Source organism: Megascapheus bottae, chromosome 4 (assembly GCF_031878675.1).
Source record: "Megascapheus bottae isolate mThoBot1 chromosome 4, mThoBot2.hap1, whole genome shotgun sequence".
NCBI lineage: Eukaryota > Metazoa > Chordata > Mammalia > Rodentia > Geomyidae > Megascapheus > Megascapheus bottae.
Window position 1 is genome coordinate 81,836,183 of NC_143512.1, and position 12,676 is coordinate 81,848,858.

General features: G+C 45.4%; 1 protein-coding gene across 1 annotated transcript; it reads left to right on the forward strand.

The window, feature by feature from the left end:
- The first annotated feature begins 114 nt into the window (after positions 1–114).
- On the forward strand, positions 115–8,000 carry Fastkd3 (FASTK mitochondrial RNA regulator 3). The gene is made up of 7 exons (XM_090332142.1): positions 115–200; positions 1,105–2,551; positions 3,445–3,530; positions 4,960–5,134; positions 6,107–6,176; positions 6,411–6,525; positions 7,196–8,000. The coding sequence occupies exons 2-7, from the start codon at positions 1,126–1,128 to the stop codon at positions 7,292–7,294; spliced, it is 1,971 nt and encodes a 656-aa protein (XP_090188268.1). The 5' UTR covers positions 115–200; positions 1,105–1,125; the 3' UTR covers positions 7,295–8,000.
- Positions 8,001–12,676: the final 4,676 nt, after the last annotated feature.

The following is a 12,676-nucleotide window of genomic DNA, read 5'->3' on the forward strand; positions in this document are numbered from 1 at the left end:
GAGCACGCACGCGCGGCGCTGGTGACCAATAGGGAGCGTCGAAGGCGGCCGGGACCAATCACAGAGCGCGGGGGGGGGTGGGCGTGTCCCGGCGCCGCGCGGGCCCCTGGGTAACCGGAATTCTCCTTCCCGCCGCTCTACGGCAGCTGCCGGGCTCTGCACCCTGCGCTCCGGCCCGGGCGTCTCGCGTCCGCGGAGAGGTAAGTGTGCCCGGGGGCTTTTCCTCGCCGGCGCGGGCGGGGCCCCTCGCGTGGGCCGGGGTTGCAGGCCCGTTGGAGCTCCTGCCTTCCGGGAGGACGCGCGACCCCGGGGTCCCGCGGGCGCCCGCCGCCCAGGCCCCCGGGGTGGGGTGGGGGGGGGTGGGGGATCTGTGCGGCTTCCCTTCCCCACCTTCCTTCTTCAGCCCTGCCCGCCCGACCCGCCGGCCCTCCGCCGGCCTCCCCCTTCCTTAAAAACAAAAGTAAGGGGCCGGGAGTGTGGCCTCGTGGTGGAGTGCCTGCCTAGCATGCACCAAGACCCGGGTTCGATTCCTCGGTACCATGTGCACAGAAAACTAAAAAAGCCGGAAGTGGTGCTGAGGCTCAAGAGGTAGTCCAAGGACAGTGCTCAGGCCCTGAGCCCAAGCCCAGGACTGGAAAAAAAATAAAATAAAAATAAAATGCAATGCTGACGTTCCAGTCCTGGGCCACAAGAAGAGAAAAGCTTGGGGACAGGTCCCGAGTTCGAGCGCCGGGACCGGCTGAATGAACACATACATGCAGAGATCCAAGGCGATCCTTCCTCCCTCTGCCCGTGCACGACAGGCGGGAGGAAGAGCCAGCCGCCAGAGCTGAATCCCTGCTGTCCCTGGACGCAGTTACCACTCCCCTCCCTCGGTTGTAAAATCACACCAGTGGCTCCTGAAGCTATGCCCAAAGCCCTCAGAACAACATCTGCTCATAGTCTTATTAGTTGGGGAGGCGGGTAGCAGGAAAATGAGTATTAGCCCCTGTGGGGGGGGGGATAATACATCCTTAGTTTAGAAAGCATTGATGATGCGTAAGTCATATCTGTGTGAGGTCACCCATGTGCTTCTTTTTCTTCTTTTCTTTGTGAACCAAAAAGAGTTGAGAATCCGATGATGGCATGGCTTTAATCTGGCTGCGTAGGAACGTGTATCATCTGTCTCACCTTTGGAGCTCCGGAGCTCCACTTGCTATGAGAAAGCAGCTGGCAAGTCCTGTCCTTGGAGTCCTCCTGGAATCTCGGCACCTTTGGTTCTGTTCCCCACAACCTGGGCCTCTCAGGATCAGATTCCATCATGCTCTTTGTAAAGAGTTCCATTCAGAAAACAGTAAGGACCTTCACTCTGCTGGCTCCCAAGTGCAAGGCTGGGACATGCTTACACAGAAAATTACAAAGCAGAATGAAAAGGCATTCTACAGGCAACTGAACAACTTCACCTCGTCAGAAGAAGTGTTAAGTTTTATTAGCACACTGGAAGCTCTGCCAGACACCATGGCAGCTGCAGTTTTACAGCGAATTTGTGAAGTGGAAAAAAGGGAAAATGATCAAAGTCTGCCAAAAGAAGTCCTAGAACATAGTGTCTTCCAAACTTTATGCTTCCGGTTTGAGGAAACACCCTCGGATCTGTCCAACACTGCTCTGGTGACCGGTCTGCAAGCACTTACTCTGTTGCAGATAGACCCTCAAAGTCGCCTGATAATAAATTTGGTGGCAGAATGCCACAATCGACTCAAAAGAGGAGACCTGGAAATCCACAATCTCTGTGTTCTTGGAGAAAGTCTGATTAGACTACAGGGTACAACTTGTGGAATGCTAGAACTGATTTTGTGCCAACTGCAGGATGAAAGATTGGAAACATTAACCCCGGAGGATACTGTGGCCATTTACAGAATGCTACAGGCATGTCCTGATAAAGCAGACCAACACCAGCCATTTTTACATGCAATAAATAGCTTTGCCCGTTCAGTCGTTTCCTATCTAAGTCCTAAATCAATTAGTCACATACTCACTGCACTCGTAGTTCTGGATCAAACTCAGGCACTTCCTTTGATTATAAAACTGGGCAAATCCGTTGTTCGGCACGTTCCTTACTTCACAAATGAAGAGCTCAGAAATGTCTTGGAGGCCTTCATATATTTTGGACACTATGACAGGTTTTTTATGAAAGCCCTAGAGCAACACATAGCTTCACTCTGTCTCACCTTGGATTCTGCAGTGACCAGCAAAGTGATAGAGTACTGTAGTAAAAAACTGATTCTTTCAAAACCTATTCTCAATGCAGTGGCAGAAACTTTTGTTTGCCAATCAGAAAAATTTTCACCTGTTCAGATTGCTGAACTAATTGAACCATTTGGAAAGCTTAATTATCAGCCGCCAAATGCCTCTGCTTTATTTACAAAGCTGGAAAGTGTGCTGTTCACGCATTTCAGTTCTTTTCCACCCAAAACCCTATTGAGACTTCTGCATTCATGTTCGCTCATACAGTGCCATCCAGTCAACTTCATGGCCCGTCTCTTCAGTCCCGTTTTTCTTCAACGATTACAAGGTGGGTTGGTTATGACCTACTATTGGGGAAAAGGTAAACCTTTGAAGTCTGGATATTTTCGGTCATAGGTTGTGAGTTTTGAGCAGTAATCTGCCTTTAGTTTTCCTTCTGGAATGATTGGACATCTTTAAGTGATGCATGGTAGGATAAGGGCAGCAAGAATTCTGGGACATTGTATGAAAGGAGGAAAGCGAACTCCGGGCCTAGAAGAGATAGATGGTATTTCCATGGTGATGCCGCTGGAAAGAACCAGTGTAATGTGACAAAGTCTTGCATCAGTAATTGTTATTTATTTTTTTAAGTAGTCGTTAAGTTGTTGTTCCAGGCGTTTCAGTTCAACATGGCAGTTTGTGAGTACAGTGCATCTTCATTAGTGATGCCCCTTTCATCCTTCACCCTAAGTATAACCTTTTTTGTGTGTGTTTTGGGTTTTTTTTTTTGCCAGTCCTGGGCTTGAGTTCAGGGTCTGAGCACTGTCCTTGGACTTTTTCAAGGCTATAGCTCTACCACTTGAGCCTCAGCACCACTTCCAACTTTTTCAATGTATGTGGTACTGAGGAATTGAATCCTGGTCTGTGCATGCTAGGCAAACACTTACCTCTAGGCCAAACTCCCAACCCCATCCAACTATAACCTTTTGAAAGGAGAATTCATGATAGGGTTCATTTTGTTCGAGACCACCAGACATGATCAACTCCAGATTTATGGCATTATTTTTCATATAGATTCTGTGGCTAGGAGCTCAAACTTTTAAAAGTTTTTTTGGTTCTATGGGTGAAAGAACATGGCACAATTTTAACTTGTGTCGTCAAAGAGGTTTATTTCCTGGGGGAATACAGCTTCATCAGTCATGCTTGATCAAACTGAGCAGTGACAGATGCTTTTTCTTTCAGGTGAACAGTTGTATCTGGACAAATTGAGTCTGGCCCGGCTAACCCAACTTTTCTTCACATCCATCCTGGAGTGCCCTTTCTATAAGGTAAAATGGTGATGGATGGTTTTCTTTTGTTCTTAAAATCCTTTTGATCTGGTTAAGTAATTTCCTCACAAAGCAGAACTTTCTCATTTACTTGGAGTTACTTTTCTTCGATAATTTCCCCGTTTCTGTGTTCTTCTGGAAGGATCCATGTTGTGTGTCTGGCTCCTAAGATTTCATCAACTACCACAATGCCCACAGTGCCTGTGATTGCCAGCATTCCCAGATTCTCAGAGGATTTCAAAGAATCTGAGCATTTCCCATAGCTGTTCGTTATCAAAGTGTGACTCTGGTTCAAACACATTCTACATTGTTGCTGAGTGTATTTTTTTTTCCTGAGTGTATTTTTGACACCAAGCTACAATTTTTACTTTTCTCTGGCCGTGTAGTTTAGGTGGAGTTTGTTTACAGCACTATAAAGATCCATCTTTATAATGGCACACACCTTGTTGAGCTTGAGAAGTTTTTGTCCCAGGCTCGGCAGCCCATCTGTCGTCCTCCCTCTCCTCAGTAGAGGATCTGAGATTGGGAAGAGGGGCTAAGACTGGGGACGCCCCTGCTGTCTCCTATTGAGTGGTTCTCAGGTGTACATAGACACATAAACATCCCCTCAGTTTTCTCTTTGAGTGGAATGGGACCTGTTAAGTAAAGTACAATGTTTTAAGTTAACGGTTATTGAGGACATGTTGGAAGTTTTTAGTTTTTCCACTGACCTCTGTCTTGTGACCTCTGGCTTTCTCTATCTGACCATCATGTAGGCTATTCAACACTGGATGAAATCTCTTAGGCATTTTAAAACTAAATTATGTATATCTTGTTTATGGTATTCTTAAATATACAGTTGACCATTCCACAATATATATCAACACATATGTTTTTCTTTTCGTGGTGAACACACTTAAAATCTGTTCTTGACCAATTTTCAAGAATAGAATGAACATACTACCCATCTTATGGCGCCTAGAATTTCTTTTATGCTGTATTGGATGCTACTAATTTAGTGTGGCTGTTTTGCAGTTGAATAACCAATTTGCTAACACCATTTATTTCGTCTCTAGCCTTTCTAAATTGAACTGCCATATTTATCCTGGATCTTTTTTTTGTCACTCTTAAGAATTTTGGTTAAGAATAATTAAGGCTCTTGAAACAATTAGAAAAATTCAGTTTTTAAAATGTGAGCATTGTTGCATTCATTCTTCACCTCTCTGTCAATTTCCTTCTTTCTCTTTCTATGTGTGGGGACTACTTCTCAAATAGTTGATTTTTGAACTGTAACTTTCTTATGAACTACCACTTTGGAAAAAGCCCTTACCCAAAGTTATATAAAGCTATCATGCTTATAAAGTAAGCTTGCATCAGACATTTTTTTTACCCATGTACCCTTCAATTCTTGATTTCTTTTATTTTTTATGCTTTCATGTATGAATTTTAGGGTCCGAAACTTCTTCCTAAATATCAAGTGAAGTCGTTTTTCACCCCCTGCTGCTCCCTGGAGACCCCTCTGGATTTTCCCCTGTATAAGCACGTGGCGATGGGACTGATTGACCTTTTAGGGTCAAGAATGTTTTTCGCTTCGAAAGTGTTGACACCTTACTGTTACACCATAGGTAAGTGGAGTGGGAATTTTGTGTTTATCTGAGGAGCTCTGACTTCTTTTGGTGACATTCAGGACCCAGTATCCGCTGGTCTCTTCCCTTCCCTTAGGACAGGCTGAGCAGTGAGCCACAGGCTTTTCGTGGCTAGACCAGACAGCTCTGCATCCTGTGTGTGTAACTGATGTTATAGGTGGATTTTCACTTGGTCTGCCTGCCTCTTCCTCTCCTGGACTTGCTCGGGGATGAAGTGGAAGTCTCACACTTGGAGATAGCAAGTGCTCGCATACTTCTTGTTGGCTGGCTTGTCAGGACAGGGGCCATTCGTAGATGGCTCTTTAAACAAAACATTAAAAACGGGAAGTCCATCGCATCATGTGCACTGGCCCCATAGCCACTGTGCAATGGCCTCCTGTGGCTCAGGCCTGTTGACCCGGAGACTCAGGTCAAACCTCCCCATGCAGACCGTCCGGCAGCCATTTACCAGACAAGTCCTCCGTCTGCCCTTCCTTTCTTCATGGTTGACTTGACGAATCACCTCATGAAGGACAGCAGTTGACGTCTGGTTCCTCTCCCTTCTACGGAAGGAATGGCAGTGAGGAGGGGTGGGGGTCATGTCTGTGAGGAAAAATGCAGGATGGGGCAGTTGCATGCTGGAGCTGAAGCTACAGTTGCGTAAGAGTCTGCTTTCCTCTGGACCCCGGATATTGGACCTGCATAGGGAGATAGGCAAGGTGTGGGTGGTTCTTATCACACTCAAGATTGTGAGACCCCGCTCTGTGCAGCTCAGCCTCTAGCTGTGGCTGTCATGCTTGATGCCAGAGGCCATGAAGTTAGACTTCTCACTGTCGTTTGGCTATGGTTACTTCACAGCCGCAGCCCATTGCTTCCCGCAGGGTGGAAGACATCCGGCCGCCGGGACAAGGCATGTGGGAAGGCAGTGTTTGTGGCATAGCACTCAAGGAATGTCTCCTTTTCTCTGACCAGATGTTGAAATTAAGTTAGATGAAGAAGGATTTGCATTGCCATTCACAGCTGATGAGGATGTCCATAAAAGGTGAGAACTGACTTCATGTTAGCAAAGACATTCTTCTAAAAATTAGAGCACATCTTCTTCCATATCTTCTATGTAAAGTTCTCAGATGTTTTATAAACTTGTGTTAATAGCATGAACTGGTTTCTCCACACATTGAAGGACTGTCTGAGGTTTGTTTTTAAATAGTGTTGGCACATAGGAGTATACAAATCCTTTGAAACTTTTTATCAGACACATTTCTTTCCTCCTCCTCAGGGTAGCACTGTGTATTGATGGCCCCAAAAGATTTTGCTATGGCAGCAAACACTTACTAGGAAAAGAAGCAATTAAGCAAAGACATCTGCAGCTGCTTGGCTACCAAGTTGTTCAGGTATGATGTTATCCCCACCCCCAAAATTCTTCTTTCCCCTCAGTCCTAGGGCTTGACCTCAGGACCCGAGCACTGTCCTTGGGCTTTTTCCTCAAGGCTAGTGCTCTACCATTTGAGCCACAGCACCACTTCTGGTTTTTCTATATATGTGGTACTGAGGGATTGAACCCGGGTCTTCATGCATGCTAGGCCAGCACTCTACCACTAGGCCAGGCTCGCAGCCTCAATCCCCCCCAAGTTCCTAATTCACATTTGCTTTTTGTAGTTTACCAAGAAGTATGCCAGTGTGTAATAAAGTCAGAGTTGATTTGAGCAAACAGCAGTTCATGCATCACGCAAGGCCAAAATAAGAGTTTTGTAGCCCCCTCACCACCTGCCCCAACCAAACACCAGGGCAGGACAAAGATAATAAAGCAAACAGTTGGTTCCACAGTAGCCTTGCTTGATAAGTCTCCTTGGGGCATCCTTGGTTCTATAATTATAAGCTGCAGGGTTCTGCTGTTTGGTCATATGTGAGTTTAGTGTATCTTACAAGAAAAGACCCAAGTGAGTTGTCCCTTAGATTGGCATCTAAGCAAGTTAAAGTTCATTACCCACGGTGAGGGGAGTGTGGGAAATGAGGCAGGTGTGTGTGGAGGCTGTGATGGGTTTTCCTTTTCTCCCCTCACAGGTCTCCTACCATGACATGGAGAGGTTTAAAACCAGACTGGAGGTGGTAGAGTATTTACAAAGCAAAATATTTTCTCAGAACTCTGCTATGCAGAGGTAACAAGAAGTTCTGGGGCAGGACTCTATAGAGTAAAAGAATTTGTGGGGTTTTGTCGTTTGTTTTTGTGTTGCTCCTGGGCTTGATTGAACTCACGTCTTGGGTGCTCTCCCTGAACTTTGGTGTCCCAGGTTAGTACTTTACCACTTGAACCACAGCTCCACTGCCAGCTTTGCTTTTTGCTGGTTGATTGGAGATAAAAGTCTCATGGACTTTCTTAGATATGCTGGCTTTGAACTGCAATCCTTGGATTTCAGTCTCCTGAGTAGCTGGGATTTCCGATGTGAGCCTCTGGTGCCCAGCTTTTTCTCTTTTGTATTAAGATTTGAACTGATGTCTCAGGCTTGCATGTTGCTTTAATTTTCACAGAGGCCTGTAGTCTTCTACCTCTGCCTTCTCTTAGGCATTTGCTACATGCCTAGATTGTTCTTTAGTCTCCTTAGCTTTTTGCCCAGCCTGTCCTCCAATTGTCACCTCACTTACTCCATCTCTCAAGTACTTGAGAATATAGGTGTGACCACTGCACCCAGCCCTAAGAACTTGTGTCTTTCAGAGACATGGTTTAATGGTGAATTAGCCACTGAGCAAAATATTTAGAAACCACTGATCTGAAAAGATCATATTCTTACAGCATGTCTACTTTTACTAGAGGCAGATATAAAATTGTAATTTAATGTATCATGAATCAGACAAATTGATTGAATATATAATAAAGGAATGAAATCTAACTTGAGACCTGTGTTTTCTTAATAAATGCAAGGCAGATGGGGGTAGAGCCAGCTTGATCGCCCCATGCTCTATGCCTTGCTGGACACGTAGGCCAAATGCTTATGGATCTCCTTTGCGTTCCGATCTCAAGATCACGTCCATTGTGCAGATGACTGGGCTGGCACAGAGAGGATGCATGCTCACTTCATTCATCACTAGTGATGAAGGTGCAATTTGAATCTGGTCCTGGGAAGCCACGGCATGAGTGGTCAGGTGTGTCAGCTCAGGAGTCCAGCAGCACGGTAGGCCCCGCTGTTGTCATTGCTGAGTGTGGCCTTGTGTGTCAGCCTCTGGCGGCATCACACACATGGTCGTGAGCTTGTGTCTCAGGCTGCGAGGGCTACTCTGGGGCTAGGGGGGTGGCCAGGCCATGCTCCCTGGAAGGCTCTCAGCCATCACTTACTTCTTCCCGCTTGTGGCTTCTCGTAGCCTCGGGGATGGCTTAGTTTGTGAGAGCATCACTAACCAGTCTAGATCTGGTCAAGGCCAACTTCCTTTTCTGAATGCATCTGTGGCATCCTTTGTGTCTGTTGATTCTTCCCAGTCAGCTTGTCCTTGCCGCAAAACGACCCTGTGCAGGTTAACAGCTTACAGTTTAAAAAGACATTGACCCAACTCAGTAGCCACACCACCCTCCTGTTTACACTACCTGTAGAGCTGGGATGCCAGTGTTTGAAGCGCTGTGGAGCCTTTTTCTCCTCCTCTGGATGTTCCCTGCCTGCTTCAATAACCACAGGACAGCTGTGATGATAGTGAGAAGGGGATGAAGCAATGCCTGTCAGAACCCTGGAAGCACACTGAAGGCTGGACACACAAAGAGCCTGAGAGAAGGGCTCTGGGGTGATTTGTAAGCTGAGCTCTAGAAGGCAGAGGGGAGGAGCCACTGCTGCAGTGCCACAGCCACAAGGCCCCGTGTGGAGCAGAAAGGGAGGAAGACCGGAAAGGATGCCTGGTTTAATTCTGGCACCCTTTGAAAGAATTTTTCATCCTTAAATGTGCGTATATATATTATAAAAATAATCCCAATGGATGTAGGGTTTCTGGTTTCACCATTAAGAATGCATTATTGTCAAGCCATCCAATTAGAAAGTCATGGCATTGAAACACTGTGCCTTCGTGACTAATGTAATGTCTCTGCTTGGACCAGCACACACATCTACTCTGGTAGCTCTTAGTACCAAACAGCTGACACTTTGGAATCACTCATCACCTGTTGTATATCAGTTTCAAAAAATAAAACAAGTTTGAAAATTCTATAAAGCCATGGTACTATTCTAACGAGTCACTAGGGGACAGCAAAGTTTGCAACATCCATAAGACTGGTGGTATGTAAACACTGACTGGTAGAGGAGAGTGCACTGTGTGTGTGTGTGTGTGTGTTGCATGTGGACACATGTGAGTGGGGAAGCAGGTTGTGGTCAGTTTGATGACAGTTTTCCTTATCTTCCTTTTGAGGGAGCCAGGCCTAGACAAGAGAGGCCATGCTGTGCTAACTGAAGAGAGATGTTTTGGAGATGGTATTATGTGGCAAATTTCATTAATGTGGAAGAAAGAATAGGAGCAGAGTTGGTTATATTGGAGTGAGTTTATTTGCACATACAGCAAGCGTCCAATTCTCTAAAAACAAAGCAGAGGTGCTAGGAGACTGAACATGCTTGGGTGTGATCTTGACTCCATGGTGGTAAAACAAGTCAATTAGCATCTCAAGGCCGAGATTCTCTCCAACTGGACATCGTGTAGGAATTGCTTGGCTCCATACAACCATGGGTCCACTCCAGCTGGTGACAGCTGCCTTCTTGAGGACAGGGTGTTGAGGAGGGGATCTGCCTGTCCAGAAGAAACCAGATTCCCAGTCCAGCTGCAGAGCGTCAGATACGGATGTGTGGGACAAAGCCCTTCCGGGGATGGTACAGCTCACAGGACTTCTCTGCTTCTGCTGGCTGTGCCCACCGCCTGCGGGTTTTATGTCTCCCACCCTCCCCCAGTTCTTCCAGAACCTTGCCTATCCCTTTCTCAAACTAGTTGATTGTGCACTCTTCTTTTCCATACGAGACAGAACACCTAACACTTTATTGTTGTTCTTTGGCTGTGGGGCTCCATCAAAAGAAATTTCGCTTTAATAGACTTGAAAAAAATCTTGCCGACTCCCACAGCCTTTGGTACATAACGCATGCAATTTGTGGGTTGAATTGATATTTTGGGCTCTGATGTTTGCAAGAAACAGTATCTCTTAATAACCCTACTGTTTTTAACTTTTATTATGGAAAATTCTGAGCACATATAAGAGTTGAGAAAAAAAAAACCTGTATAATGGATCCCCATGAATCCCTCTGTTTGGCATGAAAAATTACCATAATTTTTCAATCACATTTCATGTATCCTTCCCCTTTTTCTTTTTTAAACTGGAATAGAATGTTTCTTGAGAAATCCCAGCTATTAGTTCATTTTGTCCTAAATAAGATACTTCAGCGTGCATTTATGACCAGTAATTTTTCCTAACTATCCATCATTGCAACAAGCTTTTCTTCCCTCTTCCCCATTCGTCTCCTTTCCATCCTCTACACCTACCCTGGACCTTCCCTCCTCTCTTTCTTTTTTTCTTAGCATCTTTGCTGAATAGTCCAGGCTTATCTTGGAACTTATGGTCTTCCTACCCCAGCTTCCTGAGTATTAGATTATGAGTATGAGCTACCACAAGTCAGCTTAGGTAAGGAAACATGATCAGATATGTTTTTCCTCCTGGTTCTCTCTTCCTGGTGTTGGTAAGACTGGTATGAAAGTTCCTACATGTATGCCCAACAGGATCTGCATCCTACATCAGTTGTTTTTGTCTCTTCCCTACTAGATTTACCATCTGTTGATTGGAACCTGGAGCCATTATTTCAGTAGGTGTTCCGAACAAAAATTTAAAATCCAAAGTGATTCACTACTTTTTATTCTTTTGTTTATAAAGACAAAAAAATTATCCCAACTCTTCCTGTACTCTGTACAAGTTTTATACAGAAAAAAAATTATCTAGAATGTTTTTCTTATTTCAGTAATAAGGATTGGTGAACCACAAGGCTTTTGGTTGGTTTGCTTGTTTTAGGGTAATTACGAGTTCATGAACTTTTATATATTGATGTAGTTTTCTTTCACATTTTAAAGTGATTTTCACGACTACTATCATTATCAAGTGGTTGTGTGAGTACAGTGTGTCTTCATCAATGTGGCTCCTTCCATTGTTCTCCCCTAGCTTTTCTCATCCCTTCCCTGACCAGTTACCTGACCCTTGCCTGGACTCCATGAGGTCCTTTGAGTTTGCTAGGCGGCACTCTTAGCTGGCTGGCTACAAGCATCCATCAGAAAACAGTACATCCAGAGAACTGATTCCTCCAATTACATTTCAGACGTGTTAGATCTTGTGAATTAAAGTCCACTTTTAGATTACATAAATGAATTTATAGTGCAATTTGATAGCAATAATTACAAAAAGCTTTTTGATTTAAGATTTAGATATATGTCAGCCTTGTTTTAAAACATCTCCAAGCAGCAGGTTAACGGAAGAGAAAACGAATAGGGAAGAGGAGCTGTTGGCATGAATGAATGAGTGAATACACAGGCTACTTTTCCTCACCTCAGTTAACAAGGATTTCCAAGGAGCTGCCTCTGGCCCTCCTGTGACTCAGAACAAAAGTGCTTCTAACTAAGTCTGTTCAGAGGAACAGCAAGGCTTCCAGCGGCCATGTGGGCACTGCAGCTTCTGATCCTCCACTGTCCATTTCCTGGAGCTGGTGATGTCTGTTCCTCTTCTCCCCATGGCCACAGCCCTCCCCTCCCCTGAGGGCAGGGGCAGACCTCGGAGGTCGGGGCAGCAGTGGCCCTGTGCAATGTGGCACATGCACACAGCCACAGTGTGCATTGGAGCTGGGCTAGGACAGCGGGAGAGTTGAAGAATGCCAGCTCTGAGCACCAAGCAGGGGCTTGGTGAGACCAGGCTTAGCTCTGAGCACAAGGCCTCAGGGCTGAGTGGGACTGGAGGATCCCATAGTACTGGGGTCACTTCCAACACCCATGCAGATCTGGCCCTGTACATACTTACTGTCCCCCCAGTTTGTCTGTTGTCCCTTTGCTTCTTTTGAGAGTTTGTTGGGCTGGGAGTTTGGCCTAGTGGTGGAGTGTTTGCTTATCATGCACAAAGACCTGGGTTCCATTCCTCTGTACCACGTACTCAGAAAAAGCTGGAAGTGGTGCTGTGGCTCAAGTGGCAGAGTGCTAGCCTTAAGGAAAAAGCCCAAGGATAGTGCTCAGGCCTTGAGTTCAAGCCCCAGGACTGGCAAGAAAAAATAAAAAAGAGAGTTTGTCATATTTCTTTTATTCTTCCTTTCCCAGCTTGGAAATTTGCAAATGCAAGTTATCGATATAACTTAAACCCTTTCCCCCCACTATTTATAGTATATTCTTGAACCTGAAATACATAATAAATGACAGAGGGAATTTTTTTTCCCAAGAAGGAATTTTCAGTGATTGTCTTTCCTAAGGTTTCATCCATCCTGGCTGCCTTCCCCTGTGTCCCCTCTCCCTCTGCCCCTCCCCACACACATTTTATACCAGGTTCTACCACTCCAGTGGTCAGTC